The sequence below is a fragment of the Athene cunicularia genome, assembly GCF_003259725.1.
Source record: "Athene cunicularia isolate RWA chromosome 15 unlocalized genomic scaffold, athCun1 chr15_part1, whole genome shotgun sequence".
NCBI classification, from domain to species: Eukaryota; Metazoa; Chordata; class Aves; order Strigiformes; family Strigidae; genus Athene; species Athene cunicularia.
The window spans coordinates 120,505-148,002 of NW_020799121.1; the positions used below are offsets into that span (position 1 = coordinate 120,505).

The 27,498-nt window shown below is 51.3% G+C and overlaps 1 protein-coding gene across 2 annotated transcripts in view; it reads right to left on the reverse strand.

The window, feature by feature from the left end:
• The window catches only part of POLE (DNA polymerase epsilon, catalytic subunit), a 40,465-nt gene that overhangs the window by 3,351 nt on the left and 9,616 nt on the right, over positions 1-27,498 (reverse strand). For both annotated transcript variants that reach the window (XM_026860089.1, XM_026860088.1), the window contains exons 2-40: positions 27,446-27,496; positions 27,207-27,287; positions 27,088-27,132; positions 26,845-26,937; positions 26,106-26,260; positions 24,541-24,682; positions 24,152-24,232; positions 23,776-23,883; positions 23,247-23,357; positions 22,891-22,976; positions 22,190-22,309; positions 21,294-21,426; positions 20,526-20,639; positions 19,646-19,858; positions 18,713-18,820; positions 17,785-17,913; positions 17,304-17,406; positions 17,063-17,209; positions 16,287-16,432; positions 15,253-15,401; positions 14,788-14,880; positions 14,380-14,524; positions 13,772-13,929; positions 12,141-12,336; positions 11,214-11,428; positions 10,882-10,984; positions 10,632-10,712; positions 10,431-10,553; positions 10,128-10,346; positions 9,628-9,837; positions 8,260-8,403; positions 7,764-7,904; positions 3,726-3,879; positions 3,508-3,614; positions 2,573-2,749; positions 1,955-2,178; positions 1,621-1,841; positions 699-903; positions 79-252 (exon numbers count right to left, since the gene is read on the reverse strand). In XM_026860089.1, coding sequence (XP_026715890.1) covers positions 79-252; positions 699-903; positions 1,621-1,841; positions 1,955-2,178; positions 2,573-2,749; positions 3,508-3,614; positions 3,726-3,879; positions 7,764-7,904; positions 8,260-8,403; positions 9,628-9,837; positions 10,128-10,346; positions 10,431-10,553; positions 10,632-10,712; positions 10,882-10,984; positions 11,214-11,428; positions 12,141-12,336; positions 13,772-13,929; positions 14,380-14,524; positions 14,788-14,880; positions 15,253-15,401; positions 16,287-16,432; positions 17,063-17,209; positions 17,304-17,406; positions 17,785-17,913; positions 18,713-18,820; positions 19,646-19,858; positions 20,526-20,639; positions 21,294-21,426; positions 22,190-22,309; positions 22,891-22,976; positions 23,247-23,357; positions 23,776-23,883; positions 24,152-24,232; positions 24,541-24,682; positions 26,106-26,260; positions 26,845-26,937; positions 27,088-27,132; positions 27,207-27,287; positions 27,446-27,454 — 5,363 coding nt within the window. In that variant the 5' untranslated portion in view covers positions 27,455-27,496. The remainder of the gene's footprint in view (positions 1-78; positions 253-698; positions 904-1,620; positions 1,842-1,954; positions 2,179-2,572; positions 2,750-3,507; positions 3,615-3,725; positions 3,880-7,763; positions 7,905-8,259; positions 8,404-9,627; positions 9,838-10,127; positions 10,347-10,430; positions 10,554-10,631; positions 10,713-10,881; positions 10,985-11,213; positions 11,429-12,140; positions 12,337-13,771; positions 13,930-14,379; positions 14,525-14,787; positions 14,881-15,252; positions 15,402-16,286; positions 16,433-17,062; positions 17,210-17,303; positions 17,407-17,784; positions 17,914-18,712; positions 18,821-19,645; positions 19,859-20,525; positions 20,640-21,293; positions 21,427-22,189; positions 22,310-22,890; positions 22,977-23,246; positions 23,358-23,775; positions 23,884-24,151; positions 24,233-24,540; positions 24,683-26,105; positions 26,261-26,844; positions 26,938-27,087; positions 27,133-27,206; positions 27,288-27,445; positions 27,497-27,498) is intronic.

The window sequence follows — 27,498 nt, forward strand, 5'->3', positions numbered from 1 at the left end:
CAGCAGGGAGGAGTGACTGTGGGTGTCAACAGCATCCCGGTCACTAACACCAGGCGGCATGCTCCAGGTCTCACTTACTGCAGGAAAAGCTTCTTCATCATGTTGTGGAGTGTGCGGTGCAATGCCGGGTCATAGAGCAGGGAGGAAGGAGAGCGGAGCCAGCGGTAAAAGTGAATGACCTGGTTGTCTGCGTAGACATTGTGATACTGAGTGATCTCTTTCACCCAGCTCACCACCATGCTCTTCAGGATCCTGTCAGGGAGCAGAGACCAAGCATCACCACAATTGGCTACAAAAGACCCCTTCCAGACAGAGAAATGCTTTTTGATATGCTGGAGGATTCAGAGCAGGAACTCTGCCAGAGCAGAGATGTGTGAGCCCTTGGCACAGGAGCCACAGGGTAAATATAAGCCTCTGTAACCTGGTGGAGCATGAAGAAAGGAGAAACAAGAAAGGGCAAAGTATCACCAACATCCCCATACATCTGCTGGCTGAGCCACCAGGCAGTTCCGAGCTCAAGATATTCAGAAATCTGTTGGAAGATGCCTGAATTTATGTTTAGAGCACCCCACAAGCCCCATTGCTGGCACAAATCTGGGAAAGGTTAAAGCCAGGAGGGAATGAGAGGCAGGACCCCAAGGGGACCTGACAGAATGGAGACCAGATGCTCCACCTCCTGCTAGCGCCTAGAACCATACCTGAAAGTGTTGGAACAGAGAGCAGTTTCATCATAGCTGGCTGGGATGTTGGCAGCTTGGTTCCCTGTCACCATGTCTTCTAGGGACGCCTGCTGAATTACGTCAAAGCTGATGCTCATGCTGGATCCTCCTTCCATGTCATTTATGTGGTGGGACTGCAACACCGTATTTACAGCCAGGCTCTGGATGTCCAGTTCCAGACACACTAACAGCAAACACAACCTCTCAGCAGGTAGGCAGGGCAAAGGGCCAACAAGGACACCCTACCTGCCCCTCTGGCAGAAATGCAAAGGTGATCTATAGGTGTTACCACACCAAGTGGGGAGATGCTTTCACAGCTGTGACTCTCTTAACCAGCACCTGTCTTCCCACCAGACTTGGACCTACTAACCCTCTAGAGACCATCATTTTTTCCTGGAAGCTGCATCAGAATCACAGAACCGTCTCAGTTGGAAAAAGACCTCGAAGATCCTCCAGTCCAACCATGAACCTCACACTGACCGTTCTCAACTCCTCCAGATTGCTCAGCGCTGGGTCAACCAGAGGAGCTCAGAAGAACTGACTACCATTCAAGCTGCTTCTGCCTCTGAAGAAGACCTGTCCAAGGGTCACCAGGGATGCCCTGCTGACCTAGTCTGTCCTTGGGCTGACACAGTGCAGGTGGTCAAGTGCTGCTGGTGGTGGCCACGAATTGGGGAAGGATCTGTATTTGGATGCCTGCACATATTGCAGGTGACCTCCCTGCCCCAGGACATGCCCTTTCCATGCACCTTGTCCAGACTGCTGCTCAAACACCCAAGCTGCTAGTGACTACAGTCAACACAGAGACTCTGTGGAGACCACATTCATCCCTCCACAGGGCTCAACAGAACAGGATCCAGCTCTGTCCCCACTCGGCACTACCACCCTACTCCCTCCACACCTGTGGAATAGCAGCCAGGGTTGTTTATCTCCACAGAGGCTCTCTCATCAAACTCCATGACCAGGCGGTTATCATCAGCCTCTTTTCCCCCTAGGTCTGGGCGGGCTGTGGGCGACAGCCACAGCAAGTGGTTGTGACGATGGAGGTGGCGTGAGAAGAACAGGTCAGAGCCGAAGGTGGAGATATCGTCAGGGAGGTTCCCAATAGGGATGTGGTAGTACCTGGGGCACAGAGAGGTGAATGGTCATTGGGGTGAGCCTCTACTCCTCAGAGGAGGGGGCAGCTTCCCGTGGAGGGCACGGCAGCCCCGGCAGCACGCAGCCGCCCTGAGCACCTGCTCATCTCAAAAGCCTGCGACAGGCAGGTGTCCAGGTTGAGGTAGTGCCGGATCATGCGGCGGGCGGCGTGGCGCTGCCAGTCCAGGACTGAGTAGCTGATGTCATCTACCAGCCGGATGGGGACCAAGGGGAACTCTTCAAGGATTGAGATCCCGCTGGCCAGCCGTTTCAGGTCCCAGTTAGACTGCACGGCAACCAGCGTGGGGCCCCGGCGCTCATCCTGGGTGAAGAAGAGGACATGCCCTGGTGTATGTCTCCAGTGAGAGCCTCTGGTGACCAGGAAACCAGCAGTGCCAGATGCCCCGTCCCCACGGCGGGGACAGCACACTGCAGCCCTCCTGAAGCACCCACGCCTGTGCAATCAGCCCTCCAGCTGAGCACAGGGATGGGGGAGATACCGACGTGGCCTCATTGCTGGCTCTGCCCTAGGCAAGCCACCCCAAACACAAAAAAGCCCTTAAGCAACACCCACTTCTACCCTTGACCTTCAGGCCAGCAGCTATGTGCAGGTGCTGCAGGAACTGATGCACCAGTTGCCTTCCAAACACATTCCCCTTCCCACATGCCTGCACGGACAAGGTCCCACAGAGACCTTCCTCACACCTTCATCTCACCTTGTAGCCCAGCAGCAGGCGCTGAACAGCTCGATAAACAGCCTTGGGGTCAGTCTCAGCACGCACTTCGAAGGTGTGCTTGTCTGGGGGCAGCAGCTCTTCACCCGCCTTCTCCAGCAGTGCGCTGCGCTCCGCCGAGAAGAGGGTGGCCAGATTCGGCATCTGGTTGCTGCGTACCTGTGCCCAAGGGGGACTGGATAAGAGCCGGGGCAAAAGGGACCCTGGGCTGCGTGGTCCTGGGAGGCTCTGCCCCCCGCACATCACGGGATGCCTTCCCTCAAGCCCTGCTGAAACGTCAGGGATGCATGATGCACAAAGAAACCTGCCACTGTCTGATCCCCATCATAGAATAGTTTGGGTTGGAAGTGATCTTTAAAGCTCATCCAGTCCAACCCCCCTGCAGTGAGCAGGGACATCTTCAGCTATATCAGGTTGCTGTTTCCAGGGCATCTACAACCTCTCTGGGCAATCTGTTCCAGTATTTCACCACCCTCGTTGTAAAACATTTCTTCCTTATGAGTCTACACTCTTTTAGTTTAAAATCATCACCCCTTGTCCTATCACTACAGGCCTTACTAAAAAGTCTGTTCCCATCTCTCTTATAAGCCTCCTTTAATTACTAGAAGGTCTCCCTGGAGCCTTCTCCAGGCCAAACAACCCCAACTCTCTCAGCCTGTCCTCACAGGAAAGGTGTTCCATCCCTCTGGTCATTTTTGCAGCCTCCTCTGGCCCCACTCCAGCGGGTCCGTGTCCTTCCTGTGCTGAGGACCCCAGAGCTGGACACAGTACCCAAGATGGGGTCTCACCAAAGTTTACTTCCCTCAACCTGCTAGCCACCCTTCTTTTGATGCAGCCCAGGATGCAGTTGGCTTTCTGGGCTGTGAGCACACATGGCCAGCTCACGTCCAGTTTGTCATCCACCAGTCCCACCTTACCTTGTCCAGCACAAAGACAGCAGCTTTGCGCTGCGAGGGGATGAAGAGGCCCAAGAGTGCCTTGCTGCCCTGGGAGCTGTGGTAGAGGTAGATGTGGCGAATACTTCCTAAGGACACAGAGCATCAGTGGTACCCATGTGTGAGAGACGAAAGCAGGACGTGACACCATGGGCACCAGGTCCCAAGTGCCCCACAGGCCCCCTCCCAGGCTGCCTCACCTGGCTCCAGGTAAGTGAACTGGGCCAGCGAGCGCATCTCCAGGTGTTCAATGTCAAAGGTTTCAGCCTCTCGCCCTGACAGGTGCCTGACGAGCTGCCTACTGACCATGCACACACAGCCCAGGTGGATCAGGGCACGGAGGAGCAGTGGCACCTGCAATGATGGAGAAGAGATGTGGTAGAACATTCCACTACCAAGCTCCTCTTGGGGGTTTCAGACCAAGAACAACCCAGCTTAAAAACTACAGGTAAGACACACCTGAGGCACCTCCAGCATGAGTTTGGTATCATCACCCATGCCACAGTGGTGGAGGTACAGAACAGGTATGTCAATTCTTAACTCACATGTGTTCCTATCTAGCCCCAGATCCCACCATCAAAGGCAGCAGCAGCAGGACTGCACTTTGGAGGATGTGTGCAGTGATATCTGGGCAACCTTGTAGCCCTGCAACTTGTGGTTTGGCACTCCCTCGAAACAAAGGCTTCATCTGAACCACCAGATAATTGACACAGTGGGAGATCCACCACTGATTTGCCCTGTTTTATTAACCCTACAGCTGTGAACTCTACCACTACAGAAGACCTGTCCTGAACGACTTGCTGTGGGACCTAGTCCCAAAACAGTGAGAAGCAATAAACACTCCTTGCCTAATCATGCTTCCCGCATGCTAGTTTTGATTTCATATACCCCTAGTACATCCCATTTCCAGATTCCTTTAGCAAACCAATGTATTCTCATGCCCCTAAGGAATTCCCTGCAAGGAAGCCATTCCCTCCCTCACATTCTCCTCCTCATTCTCCTGTTAGTCCTGCTGCATTTTTTTGGAGACCATGCTCAGAATTGCACTGCAGATGTTTAAAGATCGAGACAGATCTTTCCCTGCCCAAGACTGTGTCCAGCTGGGTTCTCTGCATCTGAGGATGGAAACTCCACAACCCTCTAGGCAACCTGCTCGACCACCCTTTCAGGAGAAGTTTTTTCTGATGTTTACATAGAATTTCCCATGTTTCAGTTTGTGCCTTCTCCCTTCTGTTCTCTCTCTGGGCACCACTGAGAAGAGCCTGGCTCTTCTCCTTCACTCCTCCCATCAAGAAGGTCCCCTGAGCCTCTTCCCAGCTTGCTCAGCCTCCCCTTGTATGACAGATGCTGCAACCCCTTGATCATCTCACTTTAAAACATCTCCATGCCTCTTGTTTTATTTCAGTTGCTAATTTTAATTTCCTCTTAGCTAGCTGCTTCCTGATTTTACCTAATCCCACTGGAGAGGACTCAGATTTGCTACCAGAAGATCTCCTACACATAAAATTAATTTGTGTACATGCTAGGCACTTTGGACAAGTAATTGGAAATAAATTTTGGGCACTGCTTGCTAAACTAAGATTTCTTCCTTGCCTTGTGGGACCTTTATCCAAATTTTCTAAAAGCAGAAATTTAAGGTGACTAAAAATGGTTTCCTTCAGCATGCCCCATTGTAACACTTTCCAAGCTATACCAATACCTTTAGTAGCCGGAGTGTCCCAACTCTATGATGTTCTTTTTGCCCCTGCAGCCTGTTGCATCTCACAAAGCATTTTGTAGCTAATGGCACCAATGCTCACACTAAGCTTGTCCTACTTAGGCAAAGACTTCTGATCAAGAATGAGACATCTGCAGACTGAAGAGGAAGGACCTGTCACATCAGGAGATGCTGGAACTGAGTAAGTCAGCCCAGTCTGCTCCCCATATAACAACCAGTGCAACAAAGAAAAGGCAACAGGTGATAGCAGTGGGCAAGTCTTAAGAGGTACGGAGACACTCACCTGCCAACCTGACACACTCCAGAGAGGGGTGCTGCTTACTGGGGGCTTGTGTCAGGGTGTCACCGAGGGTTTCATGTGGGCACCAGTGATCCAGCCAAGGGCAGCTTGAGGAATATCAAGGACTAGAGAGCTTTGGGAGCAGCAGTAAGGGACTCTGGAGCACAGGTGGTTTTTCATCAATCCTCCTGGTCAAATGGGAGGGGTTTGAAAGGACTTGTTGAATCTGGCAAGTCTGGTTATGGGACTGGTGCCACAGCCAGGGATTCAGCTACTTAGACCATGGGACTTGCTTTAAAAAACCTGGTCTACTCAGGGCTGATGTGGTCCATCTGTCAGAAGGGGAAGAGCATCTTCAGCCATAGGCTTGCCAAGCTGGTGAAGAGGGATTTCATCTGAAGTTGCCACAGGAGGGGAACCTCAATCCATCCCACTCGTACCAGCTTGATGTCAGTGCCAGTAATAGATGCCCAGAGCCTGGAGAGGGATCACAGGGCAGCATGAGAGCACCTGAAGAACAGCACAGAGGAATTCCAGCTAGTACATCAGCCTCATCAGGGGTCCAACTGAACTGCCTCTATGCAAATGCATGTAGCATGGGGAACAAACAAGAGGATCTAGAGACATGCACACACCTGCAGGACTACGATCTTATTGGCATCACAGAGGTGTGGTAGGATGGCTCCTGTGGCTGAAGTGCTGCAATGGAAGGGTATGGGCTCTTTAGGAAAGACAGGCAGGGGAGACAAGAAGTGGGGGTCACCCTCTATGTCAGTGACCAGCTGGAGTGCAGGGAGCTGTGCCCAGGGATGGGGCTGACAGATTATGGGTCCAGGATTAAAGGGAGGGCAGGGATGGGAGACATTATAGTGGGGGTTTGCTACAGGTCACCTGACCTGGAAGACAGAGTGGATGACAACCTCTACAGGATAGGAGCACCCTCATGCTCACAAGCCCTGGTCCTCATGGGGGACCTCAACCACTCTGATATCTGTTGAAGGAACAACACAGCAGGGCATAAGCAATCCAAGAGGTTCCTGGAATGCATTAATGATAAATTCTTTCTCCAAGTGATAGAGGAGCCAAGGAGGAGAGCTAGACCTTGTTCTCACCAACAAGGGAAGGCTGGTGGGGAATGTGAAGCTCAAGGGCAGCCTCGGCTTCAGTGACCATGAAATGGTGGAGTTCAAGATCCTTAGGGCAGTGAGGAGGGCACACAGCAAGCTCGCTACCCTGGGCTTCAGGAGAGCAGACTTTGGCCTCTTCAGGATCTGCTTGCCAGAGTACCATTGGATGAAGCCCTGGAGGGAAGAGGGGCCCAAGAAAGCTGGTTTATTGAAGGATCACCTCCTCCAAGCTCAGGAGTGGTGCATCACAGCAAAGAGGAAGTCAGGTAAAAATGCCAGGAGGCCTGCATGGATGGACAAGGAGCTCCTGAACAAACTCAAACACAAAAAGGAAACCTACATAGGGTGGAAGCAAGGACAGGTAGCCCAGAAGGATAAAGTCTGGGTAGCCAGGGATCATGTTAGGAAGGCCTGATAGAATTAAATCTGGCCAGGGACATCAAGGGCAACAACAGCAAAAATCTTTTACAGATACAACAGTGATTAAAGAAAGACTAGGGAAAATGTGGGCCCCCTCTGGAAGGAAAGAGAGACTCAGTTACCCAGGATATAGAGAAGGCTGAGGTACTCAGTGACTTTTGCCTCAATCTTCACTGGCAAGTGCTCCAGCCACACTGCCCAAGACAAAGAAAGCAAAGGCAGGGACTGGGAGAATGAAGAACCACCCACTGGAGGAGAAGATCAGGTTTGAGACCATCTAAGGGACCTGAAAGTGCACAAGTCCATGAGGCCTGATGAGATGCATCTGCAGGTCCCGAGGGAACTGGCAGATTAGGTGGCTAAATGCTCTAAATACCCCTTAACTTTTCTAGTTCAAATACCAGCACACTGTTTCTAGTTTGGTTTAGAGGAAGATCACCCTTTATGCCTTCTTTCCTCACAAACAAACTTAATCCCCTTTCCTGACATGCCTTAGACCATGTGCTGATACTCAGTGTCTCTGCCCATATGTATGAGGGTATATTCCCCAGTACTTTGCTGTGCAAGGTCTTTGATTTTTGGTGTCTCACCAAGTTGTTGAATTTAAGTGCCAGATGTTTTTCTGTGCCACTGGCACTCAGACTAATGAGCTGCCACTTAGCAATCCTTAAAAACGAGCACCCAGAGGTGTTACCTGTGTCTCATACACTCCCTCGATGTCTGGAGCAGAGAGGTCAGCGTTGATTTCATTGATGTGCTCTTGGTACATGTCTTCAGGGACGGAGTATTCATACAGGTTGTAAACTAAGTTTGAGCGTGGCAGGATCCTGTTCACCTGTGAGGTAAGGGACAAGCTTAGTGGGGCACGTCACACCATGTGGCATCACTCCTAGGAGCTGGGACACTTCTAAGGGCTGCAAGGAGCTGAGGTCTGAGCCACCCCAGCTCCTGGTGCTCCTCTCTCCTAAGGAAATCAGTGGCATATATTCATGCACATTACAAATTCCCACAACAGAAAGCCTGCTTTCTGGGCAGGCTGGGATTAGCAGAGGGACTGGACAGGTACATCCGTGGAGTGGGACAGTGAGGCCCTGTAAGGCAGATGCTTGCAATATCTGCTTGCAGCAGAGGTGAAGCACCTTATCTCAAGCAAGCAGATGTTTTCCCTTCCCAAAGGAGCAGGTCCTCACCCTCTTGTAGGCCACTCCCTCCTCCAGCTTTGGGACACGCTGGTTGACATAGAAGACCCGGGGGATGCTCAGCCTGATGCAGTGCAGATCGCTCCCGATCACCGCCCACAGCCTGAACAGCCCAGGCTGGCTGGTCTCAGCAATCTACAGGACACAGGGGTACACAGTTAATGTTATCAGGGAGATCCAACACATTATCAGTGCTTACATCTAGGCTGCATGTGGATCTCTATGGCCAGTTGATGGCCACAAAGACAGCAGGGGGCTTAAAGAGTCATCACTCAGTGCTGGAGTCCCCATGTCCTGCTACTGTCCCAGGGCACCACAGAGAAAACTCTCTAAGGCTGGCCAACCAACTCCAGCTGACCCTTGATGTCAGCCAAGTCACTCTGACATCCTGGACTAACCATCCCATCTCAAGCTTGTGCTTGCACAGGGACTGCCTGCAACTCTGAAAGCCTTTCTGGAAGATGAAGTGGGTGACAAGGGGCTGGGTTCAGATGGCCATGTGTAACGAGGATTTGTGAAAACACTTAGATGACCCCACTGCACCTCGGTGTTTGTATGTTGGCTGCTTCCAGGCATCACTAGAATCCTGCATCCATCACAGGCACTCTGTGTCCAGTGCTGGGCTCCCCAGTACAGGAGAGACAGAGACATACTAGAGAGTCTCCAACAAAGGGCCACAAGGATGAAGGAAGGACTGGAGCATTTTTCACATGAGGAAAGGCTGGGAGAGTGGAAACTGTCCAGCCTGAAGCAGAGGAAGCTCAGGGGGATCTCATCAATGTATATAAATAGCTGAAGGGGAGTGTAGAAAGGACAGAGCCTGGCTCTTCCCAGTGGTGCCCAGTGACAGGACTAGAGGCCAACATCAGAACATGGCAGGTTCCCTCTGCATGTCAGGAAACACATTTTCCCTGTGAGGGTGACTGAGCCCTGGCACAGGTTGCTCAGGGAAGTTGTGGACTCTCGCACCTTGGACACACTCAAAAGCCATCTGGACACTGACCTGGGTACCAGGCTCTGGGTGGCCCTGCTTGAGCAGGGGGTTGGACCAGATGGACCCGAGTTGCCACCAACCTCAACCAGTGTCTCTGTGGTTCTGTGACTACTGCACAGCGCTGCCCATGGGCTGAAGAGGAGCTGCCCCACTGGCAGATCTACACACACATCCCAGATTCACCACCCAGAATGACCACGTGAGTTTCTCTTTCCATACAGATGTGCATGAGCCTAAGGCTTTGCAGCCCCACCTGGCCCCAGGGTTGACACCAGAGTGACATCGTGGTCAAACTTCACCATTTGACCACAGATAGTGTATAAATGCAAGGGTTATTCCCTGACTGCAGGTCCCCTCCCCGGTACCTGCACAATCTGCCAGGGCAAGTCCAGGATACTGCGTGCTGTCCTCCGCAGGTACCCGCCCAGCCCTTTGGAGAGGGCATCACGGACCACTCCTCCACCTGCTGTCACCCCACCGTCCTCCAGACGCCGCCTCTTCTGCCGCTCCCGCCGCTGCCGAGCCTGCAGCTCCCACTTCTTCTGGTGGTAGCGCAGCCAGACCAGCCGCTCTTCCTGGGGGGGTGACAGTGTGAGTGGAGCCAAGCCAGAAGCCAGCGCAGGTTTCCCAGCCCAACACTACAGCATACAGCCTGCCCCCCTCTCCCCAGGCCACATGAGGTTCCTGCCCCAGATGTGAAGCCACCACTGTCCCCCTTCTCTCCATCAATGGTTGTATTTCTCCTTGTAGCCCTGAGCCATGGGTGTGCAGAGCATTTCAGAGGACCCAAAGCTAGCAGCACCCAAGCAGCTTGGGTAGACAAGCACAGCCCCAGATCATCTCCTGCCCAGTCTGCTCCACCTACCTTGGTGGTGCCCAGGGGAGGAGGTGGACCCAGGATCTCTCGCCAGGACTGAGAAAGCTCCAGGTACTGGGACATCTGCTGGCTTTCCTCTGCTGCAGGGACTCGCTTCCGCTTATTTGTGATAGGAACTGGTGACTGAAGGGTCTTGGCAGCCCCAAAGTCCTCTATGTCACCAATCTGTAAGCTGGGCTTCCCCTGCGGGGGCTGGTTGGCAAGGACCTGGAGGAACACAGACAGCAGGAGGACATGGGTTGCAGAAGAGCCCCACCAGCACAGTCAGCACCTTCCCCTCATCCTCTTTACCTGTCTCTTGCCTTCTGAAGTGAAGAGCTCATTGATTTTTTTTTGTTTGTACACATCATTCTTCTCCAGGAGCTTCTTGTGAAGCCAGTCTGGGTGTCGGACCCGTGGCACTGGGTTCTTTACCTGGAGAGCAAATACAAATCCAAATCACACCGAGTACCCCAGCCAGAGCCGCCCTCCAGCCCCCATGCTGTCCCATACCTGCTGCAGGGCTGCGGGAATGGTGATGATTTTCTGAATGGTGCTACCCAGTCTCTCAATGTAGTAGTCCCAGTCCAGTATCTGTGAAGAGGGCAGAGCAGCGAGTAGTGAAGAGAGCTGAGCAGAAGGCCACCAGATGCAGGACCAAGTATCTCCCCAGGACCCCCACCCCCAGCAGCCTGCTTTGCTGCTCTGAAGGGGTGAGCCCTTATCCTGGCGGCGGGGCCACCCGCAGGGGTGCCCCACTCACCGCGCGGATGTTGAAGTCCTGCAGCGAGGGGCTCTTCAGCCATTTTCGGAGGTAGTGTTTGCGCACGCTGGGCTCAGCTTGGAAGATGGCGAGGGGTATGGCCCTGATGAAGGCAGGAAAGCACTTATCCACCCAGAGGAAGGTCCCAGCAGCACACAATCCCCTCTCCCATCCTGCAGACCCTCCAAGGCTTCTCCCCCAGCGTGCAGTGGTGGTACAGCATTACCCATTGCTCATCCTGCTGACAGCCTGAGCCAGTGACTGGTGATCACCTGGCTCACCATCTGCTACTCTGCCCCGTCAAAAGCCCTGGCCCCTCAAGATGGGGTTACCTCTCAGTGACTGGAGACCCTTCTGGTTTCTTGGAAATGATGAACCGGCAGCTCAGCCCTGCATCCCTCACCATCTGGTCCCCCAGGAACTCTGCCAGGCGCTTGGCAGTGCTGATGGAGGTGGACTTCTGCTCCCCATAGTCCTCCAGCTTGCGCGACATGGACCGGTTCTCTGAGATCAGCTCAAACAGCTCTGAATCAGGCATGTTGGCAGCCTGAAAGGGAGGAAAAAACCCAAGCTATCAAGAACCTAATGATCAAGTCTTGCTGCTGTCAGATACAGGGAGCACCCACACCCAGCTGGTGTGGCTCTTTATGAGGAGACTGGGAATTGCTCCTGATTGCAGCTGCCAACATGACCTATTGGAGAGAGCATGGGTTTGAGGTTTGCATTGGTTTATGCTGTGGCAGCACTGCTTTGTGTTACATACACAAAGTAGCTGGGCTCATCAAGAACTTCTTGTACAAGGTCACTGCAAAATGGAAGGGCCCAACCAGGCTCTCAGTCCCTCTCACCCCCTGGTTTCTTGCATTTTCTCTGCTCTCCCCCAGTTACTGTATAGCTGATGTCTCTGTGCTCCTCATAAAACACTCTGCAGGCAAATGGCTTTGTCATTCTCTGCCTCAGCAAATGCCCCTGCCCAACATCCTTGGGGGACATCCCCTTGAGGGCCACCAGACCAGCTCCATGAAGGAGATCACTGGAGAAGTACACTGCTCACCCACAGTTACAACTGAATGAAGACCCCTTGCACTAAAAGACATAAACAGCAGCCCTAGAGAACCAAAGCAGCAGAAATATGATGGAAGTGATCACCAGAGGCACAGTGTATCACTCACTCGGTGCAAGTGAAGTCCACCCTCCCCACAGTGCCTCTGGCACTTCGGCTCCACCTCAGGAGCACAGGCGTTCCGGGCTGTGCCTACCTTGCTGTAGAGCACATCCAGCCAGTAATCAGCCACCTTGGCCACAGAAGCGTAGACCTCCTCCAGCGTACTACCCTTCAGAAAGGCTTCAAACACAGAAGACTGGAATATCTTCACCAGCTGCAGCTCTCCCCGGCGCTTCACCTCAAATCCCTTCAGCTCGGCCAGGGTCCCATCCTCATTGAATACTGCGTACCTAGGAGACATAGCGTGGGCAAAGCCTGGCCTGGACCAAGGGCCACATCCTCCAGAATCCTGCTGGGTCCCTCCTGACAGGGAGGCCACCACGCTGCCACCTGCCATGTTCAACAGAGCCGTGGTGCTCAGCACTAGGATGGTCTCTGAGCATCTACAGCTGCTCTAAAAAACATTTCAACTTGGCCTGCAAAAGCACGTCAGTCACGCTCCAGAATCATCGACTGGGAGAATGATCTTAACTGCACACAAGTAAAGGGCAGGAGGCAAGTGCTCAGGTGGGGAAATGGAAGAAGAGATTACAAGGAGGTTTAGAGGAAACTTTGCCAGCTCAGATGCTGTCAAAGGGACTCAGAAGAAACAGGATGTAGCCATGACAACTGTAGGAACACTCCTCCCTTTCTCTTACATTTTTTTGCATTTCACAGTCCTACCAATTGTTTGTATGGCTCAAGGAAAACCTTATGGGAACGTCAGCTAAGAGAAGAGAGCAGATACTCAAACCTTACATCACTTGGCCAGCCCTCCTCCCACCTGACCACATTCCTGTGGGAACAGTCTTTTTTTTCTCCACTGACAATGGTGCCTGCCAGGCACCTCCAGGCTGTTTCAGTTGGAGAGAAACCAAGAAATAAATGCACTTGCTGACATCCCCAAACTACAATAAACCAATAGACCCTGAGATAAGAGGCCTATGCTCAGTTCTTGGAATCACCTCAACTCCTGTGGCAGGGACTCACTGCTTAAAGAAAGGCACTGACAGGAGATGGTGGGTGCTGGAGCTTGTTCAGTGGGGCATTAAGCACAAAGAATCATAGAGCTGTAAGGATAGAGGGTGCTGGAGGGCAGTGACAGCATTTTTTGGAGCCAGACCCAGGTCTGTGGGCACCTTTCTAGTTGCTACTAATCTAACGAACATTCCTATTTAGGAAGCTGCAGAGAAATCTGTGAAGTTTGAGTACAACTATCCTATAATGTGACAGTAGTGGTAGGACCTGTTCCTTCTTCCAGACAGTAGAGGAAGGGAAAACATCTAGGAAAAGCATTACAGGAGATCTGTGATCTCCTGAGAGAGGGGAAGGCAGAAACTGGTGAGTTTTAACAGATTAGGTTGAATATAAACAGTATTAGACGTCCTCAGAAGTCAAAGTTCTCCTGCACACTTCAGAGCCAAACAAGGAGATCGTATCTGGTCACCAAGTTGGAGAAATGCTGTTTTGCCGTTATCTTCTAAAATTTATTGCCATAGTATGGCATTGGAGGCAAGGGCCATGTACTGGATTCACAGATGATCTGGTGTAAGGAATTTGACATCTAATGCCAATGAATCAAGCGTGCTGCCACATCCAGGGAAAGGACCAATGTACCCCACATGCACAAAGGGAAAGAGACCCTCAATCTATTACCTAGGGGAAGTGATAATATTTCAGGCTCACCTTTTCTTCAGCTTCTTGCCCTCCTCCTTGGAAGCTGGGAGGATCATGGCCAGGTATGGTCCATCTACTTCAAAAAAAATGCTGTTCTCTGAACGTGTGATGTAGGTGAGAGAGGCTGGGTCCTGCAGTTCCTGGTACTGATCATTCGTGAAGCCTTCCTATGGGCACAGTCCCAGGAGAACAGCTTCACTGAACAGCTGGGCTGGTTACCAACAGGAGATGCCCCTCAAGCACACCCTGCCCAAAGGGATTGCTGAGCATCCCTCTGAAAGCTACAGCACAATTTAAGACTCAGAAATCAAAACATCTGACCTTCCTGTTAAGAAAAATGCTTGGGACCCCAAAATTATACTATTTTGTCTTATTGAAGCTGAGCAAGCAGAGGATGGGTTTGGGAGCTTGCTCTAGTTTGGACTCCCAGCCTGCACCGATGAGCACACACCACCCTCTCTGCTACAGGGAGCAGCTGTGCAGCAAGCAGGGCCACCGGCCACAGCGTCCCTCTTGCCACACAAGGGAGCAGAGATGGAAGAGAGGCCCTCCTCCCTCACCAGTCCTCCATCTTTTCCCCAGATTGCAGAGCTGGCCTGGATGGGTGCAAGACTCACCTTTACCAGGATGTTCAGCATGGCACCTGGGTAAGAGATTGTCACCTTTGGCTTCTTGGAATTGGTTGACTTGATGACAAAGTTCTCTGGGAAGCTGTTGGGAAGTACACACCAAATCCCATCGGTATCCAGTTCCAGAGGTCTCCTAAGGAAGGAAGGTCACTGTCAGGGGGAGAGTGAATGATAGGTGAGCATCAGCTGTGTCCCCCACAAAGACAAAGGCAGCCTGTTGCATCCACTCTTTGGTCCCTCCTGCAAAGCAAACCCTCATAATACAACAGAATAACCACAGCAGTGTCAGAAATCTGAATCTTCAACATTAACTACTGAAAACTCAGGTACTTAATGTGCTCCCACATCTGTCCCCAATGCAGACAGACCTTTCTTCCCCCATCAGCACACACTCACCCAATCTGCTCGATCAGTTCCCTGGCCTGAGTGATGATATTTGCTCCCGTAAAGCAGACAATGCCAGCCATTTCCATGGAGTACCAGCGAGCTCTATGAGCAGAAGAGTCAAAGTGAAGATCATGAAAGGCTCCCTCCCAAACTCAGCTACGGGAAGGGCAGAAGGATCTCCAGAGGAAGAAGGGCAAGAAACACATCAACACTGGCCCCTCAGTAGATTGTTCTCCTTGCCCTAGTTATGATGCTTCAGAAAAGCTGGACAACCACTAACAGACAAGATTCCTGCCCAACAGTTAATGTCTGGCAGGAGTCTCCAGGATGAGAAGTCACTGGTAGAACCAAGAGGAGTGTTACAGGCAGCACCCACCTTCATCTGGGTGCTTCAGAAGCAGGTGAAGCAAGTGACAGCCTCCCAGACAATCTGGTTTCCAAGGTCCCCAGCATCACCCAGTGGGCAATACTCACCCTTTCCGCATAACATAGCCATAGAAAGAGTTGAGGATGCATTTGTGGGCCAGCTGCAGGGAGTCATACAGGATTTCCATGTTCTTGCAGCGCTTCACTTCAGAGGCATCTCCTGTCTCCACTGCTGCAGACAGCTTCTTCTTCCACACCTGCAAGCCACAGGCAGAGTCAGGACAATCCCACTCATCACTACTGGGGTTATCCAGCTGGTTCCCCCTCAGTCCCAGTATAGTGTTACAACTCTAGAACAGGATCTTTGCCAAATATCAATCAGTAGTACAGGCTAAACATTCTTTTTTCTTCTCCAGCAGAGGAGGAGTTGGCCAGAGGCACTTTGCCACACGGTGGGAGGGACCTGCAGCACCAGCTGTAATTCTGATGTTGATGATCAGAATTCAACCAGCACCAGCAGCACTGCCCATCTGTATCAGCTGTGCTGCACCTCGTGTGCATGGGCAAGAATCAAATACACTGCCTGCAGCAACCAATGATGTCTGGCTAAACAGCAGAACAGCCAGTGCAGGAAAAACCTCTTAACTGGTTCCATGATTCATAGCAGGAGAGGCAGCTGGGCCTAACCACAAAACAAATGGCTCATTAACTCACTTGGCCAGAGGTAGAGTCCTAGAGCTTCGTCATTGCCTTCAACACACTCCAAGAACAACGTGCCCTGGTCTCCTCCTGGAATCAACTGTGCCTTAACCCGAGGTCTAGACCTTACTCCTCAGCTTGTCTCTTTTCTTTGCACAGGAAGAATGGCTCAGACTGAACACAGCCAGATCAGATATATCAGAACGGAGACTTTCTGAGGATTTGCTAAACCCAGTGAAAACTGGAGATGCAGCTTCATTTCCGACAGCACCAAAGAGGCAGTAAATGCTGCCGTGGCAGCAGCCATTGAAGATTCTGCAGAAAGCAGCCACAGCTGTAGGAGATCCACCATGTCCCTAGGGCTCGGGTTTTCAGTAGAAAAGAGATCCCCAGCCTTGCCAAGACAAGCTAAACTTGTTAAACCAGTTAAAACAGCTCAGTACCTTGTGCAGCCCCTTGAACTCATAGCGGCGGTCTCTAAAAGCTCGCACTGTGTCTACATAAAAAGAGTTCTCCCGCTGGCAGATGGTGGTGACTCGTTCCTCCACCTTGGTGACATGGATCTTCTTGTATGCCTTGCGGCAGTAATCTAGGGAAAGGAAGAAGCAGAGGGAGCTTCTCAGAGATGGGTGCCCTGCTACGGACAGAGGAATGGGCACAGTATGGACAGGGAGACAGCATTAGGCACAGGTGAGCAGGGAGACAGTCCTACTGCACAGGGAGGGGAATGAAGATACCAGCATGGAGAGAAGCGACACCTCATTATGGAGAAGCAGGGGCATATGGGGGAAGTAAACTCATTGTGAGGCACGTATGGCCCATCCACAAACCCAGGCTCTGCCCGCAACCAGTTGGATGGCTCTGCTTAACAGCATCACTCCAGGTGACAGGATAACCTTATGGTTTCCTTCCAATAACAGCTTTAATCAGCAGCCTTCCAAAAAACGGTGCCATTTATCTTTCAGCTGAAATCCATAGCTCTCAACAGACAAAAGGAGAGACACTGACACAGGCTGGTGCCTGGCCCCTCTTCAGGAAGCACACAGGAGCCTGCTGGGACACTGGGGAAGGTCTGCCAAAGCATGGCCTGAAGCCAGACCCAGCCTGAACTAACCCTGCAGCCATAAGAGAAGTAACTAATGGTAAGCGCCACTCACAGTCTAGGTTGCAAAACACCTCTCCAAATCATGATGCTGACTTTTTTTTTTTTTTTTTTTACCTGCCAGCCGCTTCTTCTCATACTTGGCCTGCTCCTCCCGGGACAGCTCGTGGAAGGCGCGGGGTCCTCCCTCAGGGGACAGGGGAGGGAACTTCTCTGACTCCAGCTGCTGCTGGATGCGGTGATACTCACTGCGGCTGGCAGGCACTGCAGAGGAGGGCAGCTATCAGTTTCCCAGAGGAGAAACAGGAATCCATCTCCATCTCTGTGGGTTGGACTGCACGGTCCTTACTGTACTTACTGAACTCTCCTCTCCACTGCCAGGTCATTCGGCGCTGACAGTTGGCACCTGGCTTGTTGAAGTCACAGGCAGCACACGTGGCCTCATCCACTATGGCTGAGGGCTGGACACAAGTAAGACACATAGGTGTTAGAGGGGACAGCTCTCCAAACCGCCACTCATGCCAGAACAGGAGCTGGGTGGCAGAAGATCATAGGTGTGAATATCAGAGATAGTACTCAGAGTTCTCCTTTCCAGAGCCTTTTGGGAATACAAAACTCTCAAAAATAATAGCTGGTTTTGGGAGGAGTCCAAGCTAAAGCTGTGGCTCAACCTCCAGAGATCTGGCACCCACGGCAGCTTGTCTGGGTTCATCCAGCCTCATCTGATCCCCCTGCCCCAGGCAGAAAGTTCAGTCGTTGCTGTTAAGGGAATCCAATCAGAGGGACCACCAAGGTCATCTGAAAAACAAATTAGTAGAGATGAGGTTGATGTTACCCACCTGCAGCCTGTTGGTCAGAATGATGTTGGGGTACATGGCCCCCACATCTAGATGGTAAATAAGAGGACACTCAATTCTGTTCGGAACATCCTTCAGGGAATTCAGTTTGACCTTGATTTCATCACAAACCTGTGGTGAGACAAAAAGAAGTGAGACTCAGACAGGAAGGAGTTAATGACTCAAATACTTGTTGAATTTGGTCTTTTACTCCTGCACAGGGACACCTGCCACTACCTCTGAGGAAGGATTTAAGAGGACCAAAAGTGCAGCATCAGGGACTCCTTGAGCACTGTTACTTTGGGTTTTGGTTTGGATGTCCAAGGTAAGCTTTATCTGTAGGGCTGTGTGGAAAGTGAGAGCTGCTGCTTCCTAAAGGTTACTCATCCAAGGGCCTTTCCAGTACAAGTGGGTTAATGGAGACAACAGCAAAGACCAGTTAGTGACTGGGGACTTCTGATCATGGTCTCTGAGAAACTCCAGACTCAGCTTTGGAGACGGGTGATCTGCACTCTGCTGTAGTCAACAAGAAGCAGGGAACAAGAGAAACATGAATATTTGGGGTATCTGAGGGGATTTCTCAAGGAAAAGACATCCTTCTCACTAAACCCCTTCCCAGCTCTCTCAGAGCTTTGCTCCTGGTTGAAATTGCAAAGAGTAAAGCAGGAACCACATCCCACAGCTGGGGCAGACCCTGGACACCCAGGCTGGCTCCAGTGGCTGGGCAGGGGGGTCCTGGCTGGGGCTGCTGGGGGCAGCAGCTGCTTAAAACATCCCTTAACACCATCTCCTCTGAAGGTCCCCACAGATGGGCTTCTTGGTCTTTATCTGTAGAGTGTAAGATGAACCTAAACAGGCCCTTCAAAGCTGTAGCCCCAGCCAGGCTGCTCAGCCCCCCTGGCCAAGCACAGCCATGCTGTGGGTGACGTACCTCCTGGAAGTTGGTGACTTGATCCAACAGCAAACCCTCCTCCTCCTCGATGGCGTGCTGCAGCGTCTTCTCCACGTGCTGCACCAGGAAGTCGAAGGCAGCAGGATTCTGCAGGGATGTGTGGCCTGCACTGAGACCATGGGCAGCCATCTCCTGCCCTGCTGCCCATGTCCCTGCCTGCCTCGGGGGGGCTCTAAGCATGGCCCTGCAGCACAGCCAGACAGGGTCTAAACCACTGACACCAGGTCAAAAAAAGGCAATAAAGGGAAGAGACAAGGGCAGGTAATGAGCAGTCGGTTGCACTTGTGTTTGGTAGTGCAGCACTTCTCATAGCTGCATGCTGGCTGGTGCAAGGGTCCAAAGATTCAGACAGTGCATGCTCCCCCATGATAGATGATACCCATCAAAATGTCCCACACGGAGCACAATGCATCACATGGCAGAGAGCGAAGCTGCCTCTGGAAATTTAAGAGTCCGTGAGCACAACACAAGCGTGAAAGAGCAGGGTGGGGGGTGATGGAGACAGCAGCATGAACCAGAAACAGGTAAGAGATGCCCTGAGAAGATTCAGAAGAAGCTTAGTTTGAGTAGAAGGACAGAGAGAGGACAAGACCTCAAGGTGACAGAGGCAGGTATTCTAAAAACCACTGGCTCAAAAACAAACCCAAAACACCACTTCACTTGCTGTCAACAAGGTCTGGCTTGCTTCCAGCCTGCGACACGTATGACACTTGCTCTCCCAGTGAAGTACAAATGGCTACTTGGAGGCCTCCTCCCACCCCAGCTCCATGCAGCTTCAGGTGCTCAAGGTCTCCTGAAGTATGACAGGCACTGCCCAAGCCCAGCAGGGACACACAGGAGATGTTGACACCAGCAGAGGGTTGTTCCTCACCACCACACTCGAGGACGGGGGTTGGGTGAAAGGCCCCTTACCATTTTGAAGCGGCAGGGGATGTCACTGCGGAAGACCCCAGATTCCAGAGCTTCCACGTGGCCACCCACATATGTCTCCAAGTCCAGCACATGGCCATCTTCTGTAAGTTTGTTGAATTCCTGCTCCTGCTTGTTGGGGAAGATGATGTTGGCGTGATAGGCTTGAACCATCAGCAGTGCCTCGCACAATGTCCCAGATCCTTTTCTTAACACCTACAGGAGAGATGTCAAAGCTGGTTTTAAACTCAAAAAGAGTAGATTTAGATTATATAAGGAAAAAAAATCTTTACTATGAGGGTGGCAAGACACTGGAACAGGTTGCCCAGAGAAGTTGTAGCTGCCCCCTCCCTGGAAATGTTCATGGTCAGGTTGGATGAGGTTTTGAGCAACCTGATCTAGTGGAAGGTGTCCCTGCCCATGGCAGGGGGGGTGGACTAGGTGATCTCTGAAGGTCCCGTCCAACCCAAACCATTCTGTGATTCAGCAAGAAGTGCTGTGCCAACACTGGTGGGACTGGACTGGCCTTACAGCCGCATCAGTGAGTAGGATGGCTCCAGCCGATGACACGTGTGCGATGGCGCAGCAGGCAGCTTGATGGGAGCAAGTCCAAAACCAACTGCAAGTTAACTTGGCTAAGCTCCACATCAGCCATACTGATAGCCCTAAGGTCTCTTGTTCTTAGGCACTTCTCTCAAAACACCCCAGGGCTGCAGAGAGGAAGGAGTAGCCTCCAAATCCTCCAAATCCACCCTCCCTCCCTGACACAGACAGGAAAGTACCCAGGCAGTAGGATTCAGGTCTGCGGCCAGAGCATCCCTGCAGCATGGGCGGCATGGCTCTTCACCCAGCAAAGAACTCATCATTTCAGGAGTGCACCCACCTCATCAGGCTCCATGGGAATGATGGTGCACAAGGCAAAAATGAAAGGATGAACATACTTCATGTACATGTAATAGGTAGCAACTGCATCGGACACTGAATAGGTGGCCAGGGTCTGTCAGGAAAGGGTGAGAGGCAAATTAATCCCAATCACATGTGATAGAGCAGCTCAGGGAAATTGCTCATTGCTTCATGCTGGACATGCATGTATCAGCAGGAAGGAGGGAAAGGTGTATTTCTCCATATCCTAGGTTGTAAAGAACAACCTGTTTGCTTCTGAGGACATCCTGCTCTAGCTTTAATTACCCAGTAATACATCAGCTTTGAATGAGAAGTGGGGAGGATGAGCTCATGGGGCAGATGCCACTCCATTTGGGAACCAGGAGGCTGCTCCAGGGCTTCAGCAGAAATCTCCTGCCTGCAGTACCTGGAGCACTAAACCTATTTCCTGTCCCTCCAGCAAATCATGTCTTTTTGTGGCGTTTCTGATTTAGGTAGTGCCTGTCACCTTGCACTGATGTAAATAAACACAGAAAATACACAGTGCAATGCCAGTGCTAGAGCCACTTCAAAGAAATCCTGTTCTTTCTCCTCACAAGCTCAAGTGCTTCTAAGGCAAACTAAGGAGAAAGATTGAGTTAATTTCTCAAAACTGACTGCATTAACCAAAACCATTTTGTAGCACTAGTTCAAGGTTTCAATCACATGGCAACTGCTCTAGGCTTGCTTTCCAATTGCTCAGAAGAGATACAGAACAGGAAGGGAATACCTGGGGCTCCTCTGTAGCCATCCGGCACATCTCTTCAGGGTCCAGCTCCACTGGATCGTAACCCAGTTTTGCTTTAGCTGCTGCTTTCAGGTTGTGACTTCCCACTGGAAGGTAACTATCTCTCTTCACCCACCTGGACAAAATCATGAAAATATCAGTCTATGCAGAGAATTCAGCCCTGCCCTTCAGCAAGGGGCTCAGGCTTGCAGAGGGGACCTCTCACTGAGGACAGTTGAGAGCTGAGCATCCAAGCGCAGTGGAGTAAGAGGCTGCCCAGCTTTAGATAGATACCCTGCATCTCTACCCATGCACTTAAATCCCAACCAGGACAAACCCCACTACCCATACCATCATCACTGCTCAGAATTACCACCTTCCAACTCCCTCAGTGGCTTTAAGATAAACATTTAAGCACTGGAGGAGACACCACCAGGACTGTAAGGATGGCCAGACATTTTCCAAAGTCCAGACACTGCCTTAGTGGAAGAAACCCGCATAAAAAACCCAACTTCTCTCTCTCCTAAGCATGCACAGCATGTCCTTTCCTCTCCTGGCTATACCAGGAGGCTGTTGGGTTAGGATACTGGCCCTTCTCCACTCCAACAGCCTGATCTTATCCCACCCTCTCTCCACTGCCACAGACACCTGAGGACAGCCACCAGCAGGCTGCAGGGAGAGACAGCTTCAGGGGAAGGCCTGGCAGCTCCTGCAGTATGCAGAGTGCCAAGGGGACACAGCAAAATCAAAGAAATGTACTAGCACACCAGCTTAGGGAGGTGCGACACATGAAAGCTTCCAACAGACAGGAGGACAGTATTTAAATACAACTGTAGGTATTTCATATAAATTCAAGAGATAAAGACACAGTTATACAGTAGAGGAGCAGCATTTGGTACCTTAGACAGTCCATGTGGATGCACTGGGATGATTTGTACTCTCCTTGGCTGTCCTTCTGAAACCCAATTTCCTGATACATATTAATTCCATGAGCTGCTGCTCTTGCTTCCACAAAGGGCCTGGGGAAAGAGGCAACATGAAGAGAAGGAACAGAACAGCCATTTTCCTTTATCTCCAATGTTTTCACAACTGCTTTGTAACAAACTACCTAAATAATTTTTCTTGCAATTATCTGTGATACCTGACTATGGGAAAAACTTCCTGCAGGACAGAATTTCAGCATGACCCAAGAGGCAAAGCTGCTTGGTTTTATCCTGCACCAGGTGGAGGAGGCACATAGTGCCTCCCCCCTTGCTTCCTGAAGGCTTGCCTGCACCCCTCTCCCTGATATCCTCCAGGTCTCTTTTGATCCTCTCCCTGCTCTCCCAAAACTGGGCTCATCTATACACCAACACTGCCATATTGATAAGGGTTTAAAGCAGCTCAGCCAAGCAGACGGGAGTCTACAGAAGCTCATACTTCCAAGCAAATGACCACAGGATTTGCTGAAGTGCTCAAACTGGCCAGGCAGTCACAGTGTGAGATCTGTGATCACACCTCATCACTGTGTGAGCTATGGAAGGACACTGAGTCTGGTACCTGACCCTGCCCCACAGCTCAGGTGACACTTTTCCAGCTTAGCTTTCATTCCTGATCTCACCAGTCAAAGAAGTCTCCATTGTATGTGACAATGATGGTGGGTTTGGTCTCCTGGACATGTTCAAACCACCTCTGGATTAAATGAGCCTAGGGTGAAACAGAAGAGTAGGAGAGACACATACATAAACTGACTTATATCCTCCACGGAGACGTGGTGGATATCATACAGTTAACTCCACCCCTCTACATCCAGCCCAAACATGACCTCTCTTACCTCTACTACCAAGAAATGAAAGTATGACCAGCCCTGCCAGACCCACCATGTTCCCCAGCAAGGCAGCCTACCAAGCAATGAGCTCTCTTTGGCCAACAAGAGACCCAGACAGGTAAAAAGTCTGCTGGGCAGAACTGACTTACTTCATCTGGTTCATTAAAGACACAAAACGGACCCTCATACTCCGGTTTGGGAGTAAACTCAAAGTCTTCAATATCCTCAGATACGATCTCCCTGTTTGTGATCAGGTAGCCCTAGGGAGGTTACAAAGAGGCAGTTAGGAGGATTTGGCTTGCAGGCAACTCAAAATTGCTGTCCAAAGGATGTGATATTTTCCTCTTGAAAGCCAGAGCTTCTGTCTAGGGGGAACAACTGTTTGGAGAGTCATCCGCTGAATCACTGCTGGCCATCAGCTAAGGAGGCCACAGGGAGACAATATGGGACAGCAGAGTTGTCCCTGTGCTCTCCAGGTTACAACTGCTCCCTCAGAGGAGCACCAGCAACCTCAGCTGGGTACCATGAAGCTAAGTATCTTCTGTGTCATTCAGACTATAATTTCTTTCCCACAGCCACACACCAAGCAAGCTTGGAGTGAGCTGGGCTGAGGGCAAAATGCTGGCCTGCTCCCTGGCTTTGCTGCTGGAACAAGGAAACCACTCTGCTGTCCCTTACCTGCCCATCAATCATGTAGGAGATCATCATGATCTGGTCTGTCTCTGCATCAGGAAACTTCAAAGGGAGTTTGGTAGTTTCAATGTCAAAGGCGAGAACGACAGGATCCTGAGCAGGACCAAATTCATTAGAAAATATTCTACAGCTGACTTGAAGTTAAAGAATGATTCTCATTAAGCCCAGTGCTAGCCCAGCAAGTGAGCCAGACCTCCCCAGTAATCATTTTACTGCTTTATCAACCCAAAAATCACTGCCCAAGCCCAGAAACAAAGCTCTCCCCGGTGCAAAACCATCAGCCCATCAAGCAGCAGCTTCTCAGGGTAGACACTCCCACCGTGCACCCAGACAAACTGACACCCGCCCAACCAAGGCTCACCGGTCGCTCCACAAGGTCATCTCGGCGGGTGATTTCGGGGGGGTAGGTGCTGCCCCGGTATCGCACGTTGTACCAGTGAGCCTGCCAAGAGAGGGATGGCAGTGCCTTACAGCAGGGCCAGCTTCAGCTGCTAGGGACCAAGCCATGCAACTTAAGTGCAGTCCAGAAGAAAGGCTCAAACTGTGTCTGTGCATCAAACATTTAACTTTTCTGTGTATCATTAGCTAAGAAGGCAGCCCAGCAGTACAGGACTAAGCTTTACACATGAACTCATCATCACTGATGCCTTCGCAAAGGTGCTGGGGAGCAGATGTTTCCACCCTGCCCGCAATTCAGGAGTCCAGCAGCAGGAAATGGAAGCTCTTCCAGCCTCCCTACTCCTTACTCACCACGTGGATCTTCAGGTCAATGGAGAGGCGAATGTGGTAGGGCACGTCGTACTCCCGCATATCCACAATGTTGTCCATCTGGTTTGCAACCTTTCTGGAGGCCCCTTCCTCATCCGTGCTCAGGCTGCCTCCACTCAGAGCGCTGCAAGGAGCGGAGAGAAGCAGCCGCCTTACCTGAGGGCACATCTCCGCAGGCTCAGCTACGAGGGACAGCACGTGGCACCGGTGACACCCAACAGTGGGAGCCACTGACAGCAGAGGAGAGAATGGCAATCACCTCCCTGCCATCCCATCACCTTCTCCTTGCAGGGGTGTCCCTGGGAGAGACAGTACATCGCTCCCATCGAAATTCACCTTTTCCCATGTTGTTGAGCTGTGTCTGCTCACAGATATAACCCACATGTGCCTGTATAATGAACAATTCTCACAGCACTAGATTTCTAAGTATGGTAGCGAGTCTAAGCATAATGAGGCAACCCGGGAAACACTTTGAACAGGGACAGTATGTAAAAGGAAAACACTTTAGAAAAGTGTTTTCTCTTAGGATGTTATTAATAGTAGGAATAATTAATAAATAGATATTGTTTGCAATAGAGCACAGGTGCTCTAGGAACAATCTTGACAGTTTAAGCAACTTAGAAAAGCTAGACATAGATTATGTTAAATAGAACATTTTGAGTCTTTTCTCAGAAGTCTAAAAGTGAATTATGATGAAGATTGTTCAGAAGATAAGTAACCACGATGACCAAAGACTGCATCAGTGAGCAGTGGTGTCTGAAGAGGAATTAGACCAGCACGATAAGAACTGGCTGAAACTATGGAATACATGGACTTCTGAAATTGATGATGAATTGAGAGCTGAAAGTTCCTGGAAAATCGTCAAAGATTCTTTGTATTGTATGTTTTACCATATATATAGAGGGCACTTTTTGTTAGCACCATCACTCCCTGAGGTGATGGCCTAGCTCCGAGTTGTTCATAAAGCAGCCTAGAGGTACCCACAGTCTGGTGAGATCCTTTAACACAGTATGCTTTCTGGGTACGTAGGAAACACTCATCTCACTTGATTCTTCTTCCTCAGGTTTTAACTGAAATCAGAATTCAGGATCAAGAAACCAAGGGGCAAATTTTTCATGTGTCTATTCTGTTTATTTCTTTCCTGTCTGCAACCATGTTTCCAATCTTGTAAACAAGTGCCTGGATTCTTATTCAGATAAAAAAATTGTCTGTTGGGGTTTTTCCCCCTTTAGTCTCAGGCAGAAATAAGGTTGCCCAGTGCCTCTCAGTACCCTTCCTCAGGGGAAGAAAAAAAAAAATAAAATCAACAAACCAAAACAAATCTATTTCACCAGCAGGCAGAGGTACCACCACAGCACATCACATCCCAGAGGCTCTGGGGCCTCTTGATGTGCAGCACTGAGCTGGAAAAAACACCTCAGAGATGGGTGGCAAAGAGGCATAGTTGGGGTCAGACCACAGGCAGGACAACACGTCTCTGAGGACAGCTAAGAAATAATCAAGGGAGCTTAATTAATACGCAGGACCACCCTAAAGAGAGCTCCTACCTGGACAGCATGGCCGTGTAGACATCGCTTGCCTGGTCTCGCTCTCTGTTTTTCCTCACAGCAGGAGAGATCTCCTTCCGCACCTTCACCAAATCATCCACCGTGTTGAAGGACAGCTTGATGTAGTTTCTTTTCAGGCCCACCAAGTGGTTTGGCTGCAAAGCAGCAAGACAACGCCAGCTCAGTGGGGATGAGGACCGAGGGATGGCCACCACAAGAGAGAGTGGAGATGGCTGAGTAGGCTGACGCAGGTGGAAAAAATGGCCAAAAAAGAGGTGCCAACGGATGGAAGAGTCAAGCACCAAGAAAAGACTCTGGTGGGCACATCAGAAAAGAGCACAAGAGCTGCACAGCAAGGGCCCAGCCAGCCCTGCTGCCTGCATGGGCAGGACCACAAGCAGGATTCACCAAGGGGAGAAGAGGAAGAGCAGGTCAAGCATAAGTAGCATGCCCCTCCCACAGCACCCTCTCCTCCCCCCATTATTCTTTATTTCCTGCAATTAAACATCTTGAACACACTGAAACAGCTGATGTGCTCAAGGAGAGGAATGTAATCACTACTGATAAGCAGCTAGCCATAACTAACCCATTTCTGATAGGCACCACAAGCAGCACTAGGAGTCTGTAGTCAAGTCGCTTCCCTTCACAACTCAGTCCCATCCTACCTTACCAGAGCTGTGCAAGGTCCAGAAAAAAAAAATCTCTACTCAAGAGCACAAGAGGGCAGAGGAATACAGACCAGGTCCAGGTCTTCTTTAGGGACAGTTTCCAGCTTTGCAATCTTCCCTTGGAACTTCTTGGAGAGGAAGGAGGACACTTCTCGCTCACAGCCCTGCCAAAAGACCCCAGCGCTGAGTATCGTGGCTTCATCTCTCAGGAGAAGACCATCCCAAAACAGGATTGCCCAGGACATCTCGAGCTCCCCAAGGACCTGCTGTCCCCTTCCCTGGGGACCTTGGCACTCCCTGGGTCCCCTCCTCACCTTCTGGGTGGCAATGTAGAAGTAGGGCTTGTAGGGCAGGGCCACCTAGGAGAGAGCAGAGGAGTAACGGCAGCAGGTACCCTCGAGGGACTCTGCGCCCCGCCCGGCTCAGGACCCACCTTGAAGCGGCTCCCGTCCTCCTGGATGAAGTAGTAGTCCACTGCGCTCACCGACCGCCGGTCCTCGTCCAGCACCTCCGTCTGCCCACGGACACCATGGCCTCAGCGGGGTGCCTCTGTGAGGCCTCCCAGGGCCCCTCCATGGGACCCCGCCGCGGGCCCTACCGGGGGCCTCCCCATGGGACAACCACCCCACCACGGGCCCCGCGGGTTGTCCGCTCGCCCCCCCAACCCCGTACCGGGTGCATGTTGATGAGCCAGCCCGTCCGCTCGCCGGGCTCCGCTGGCCGCT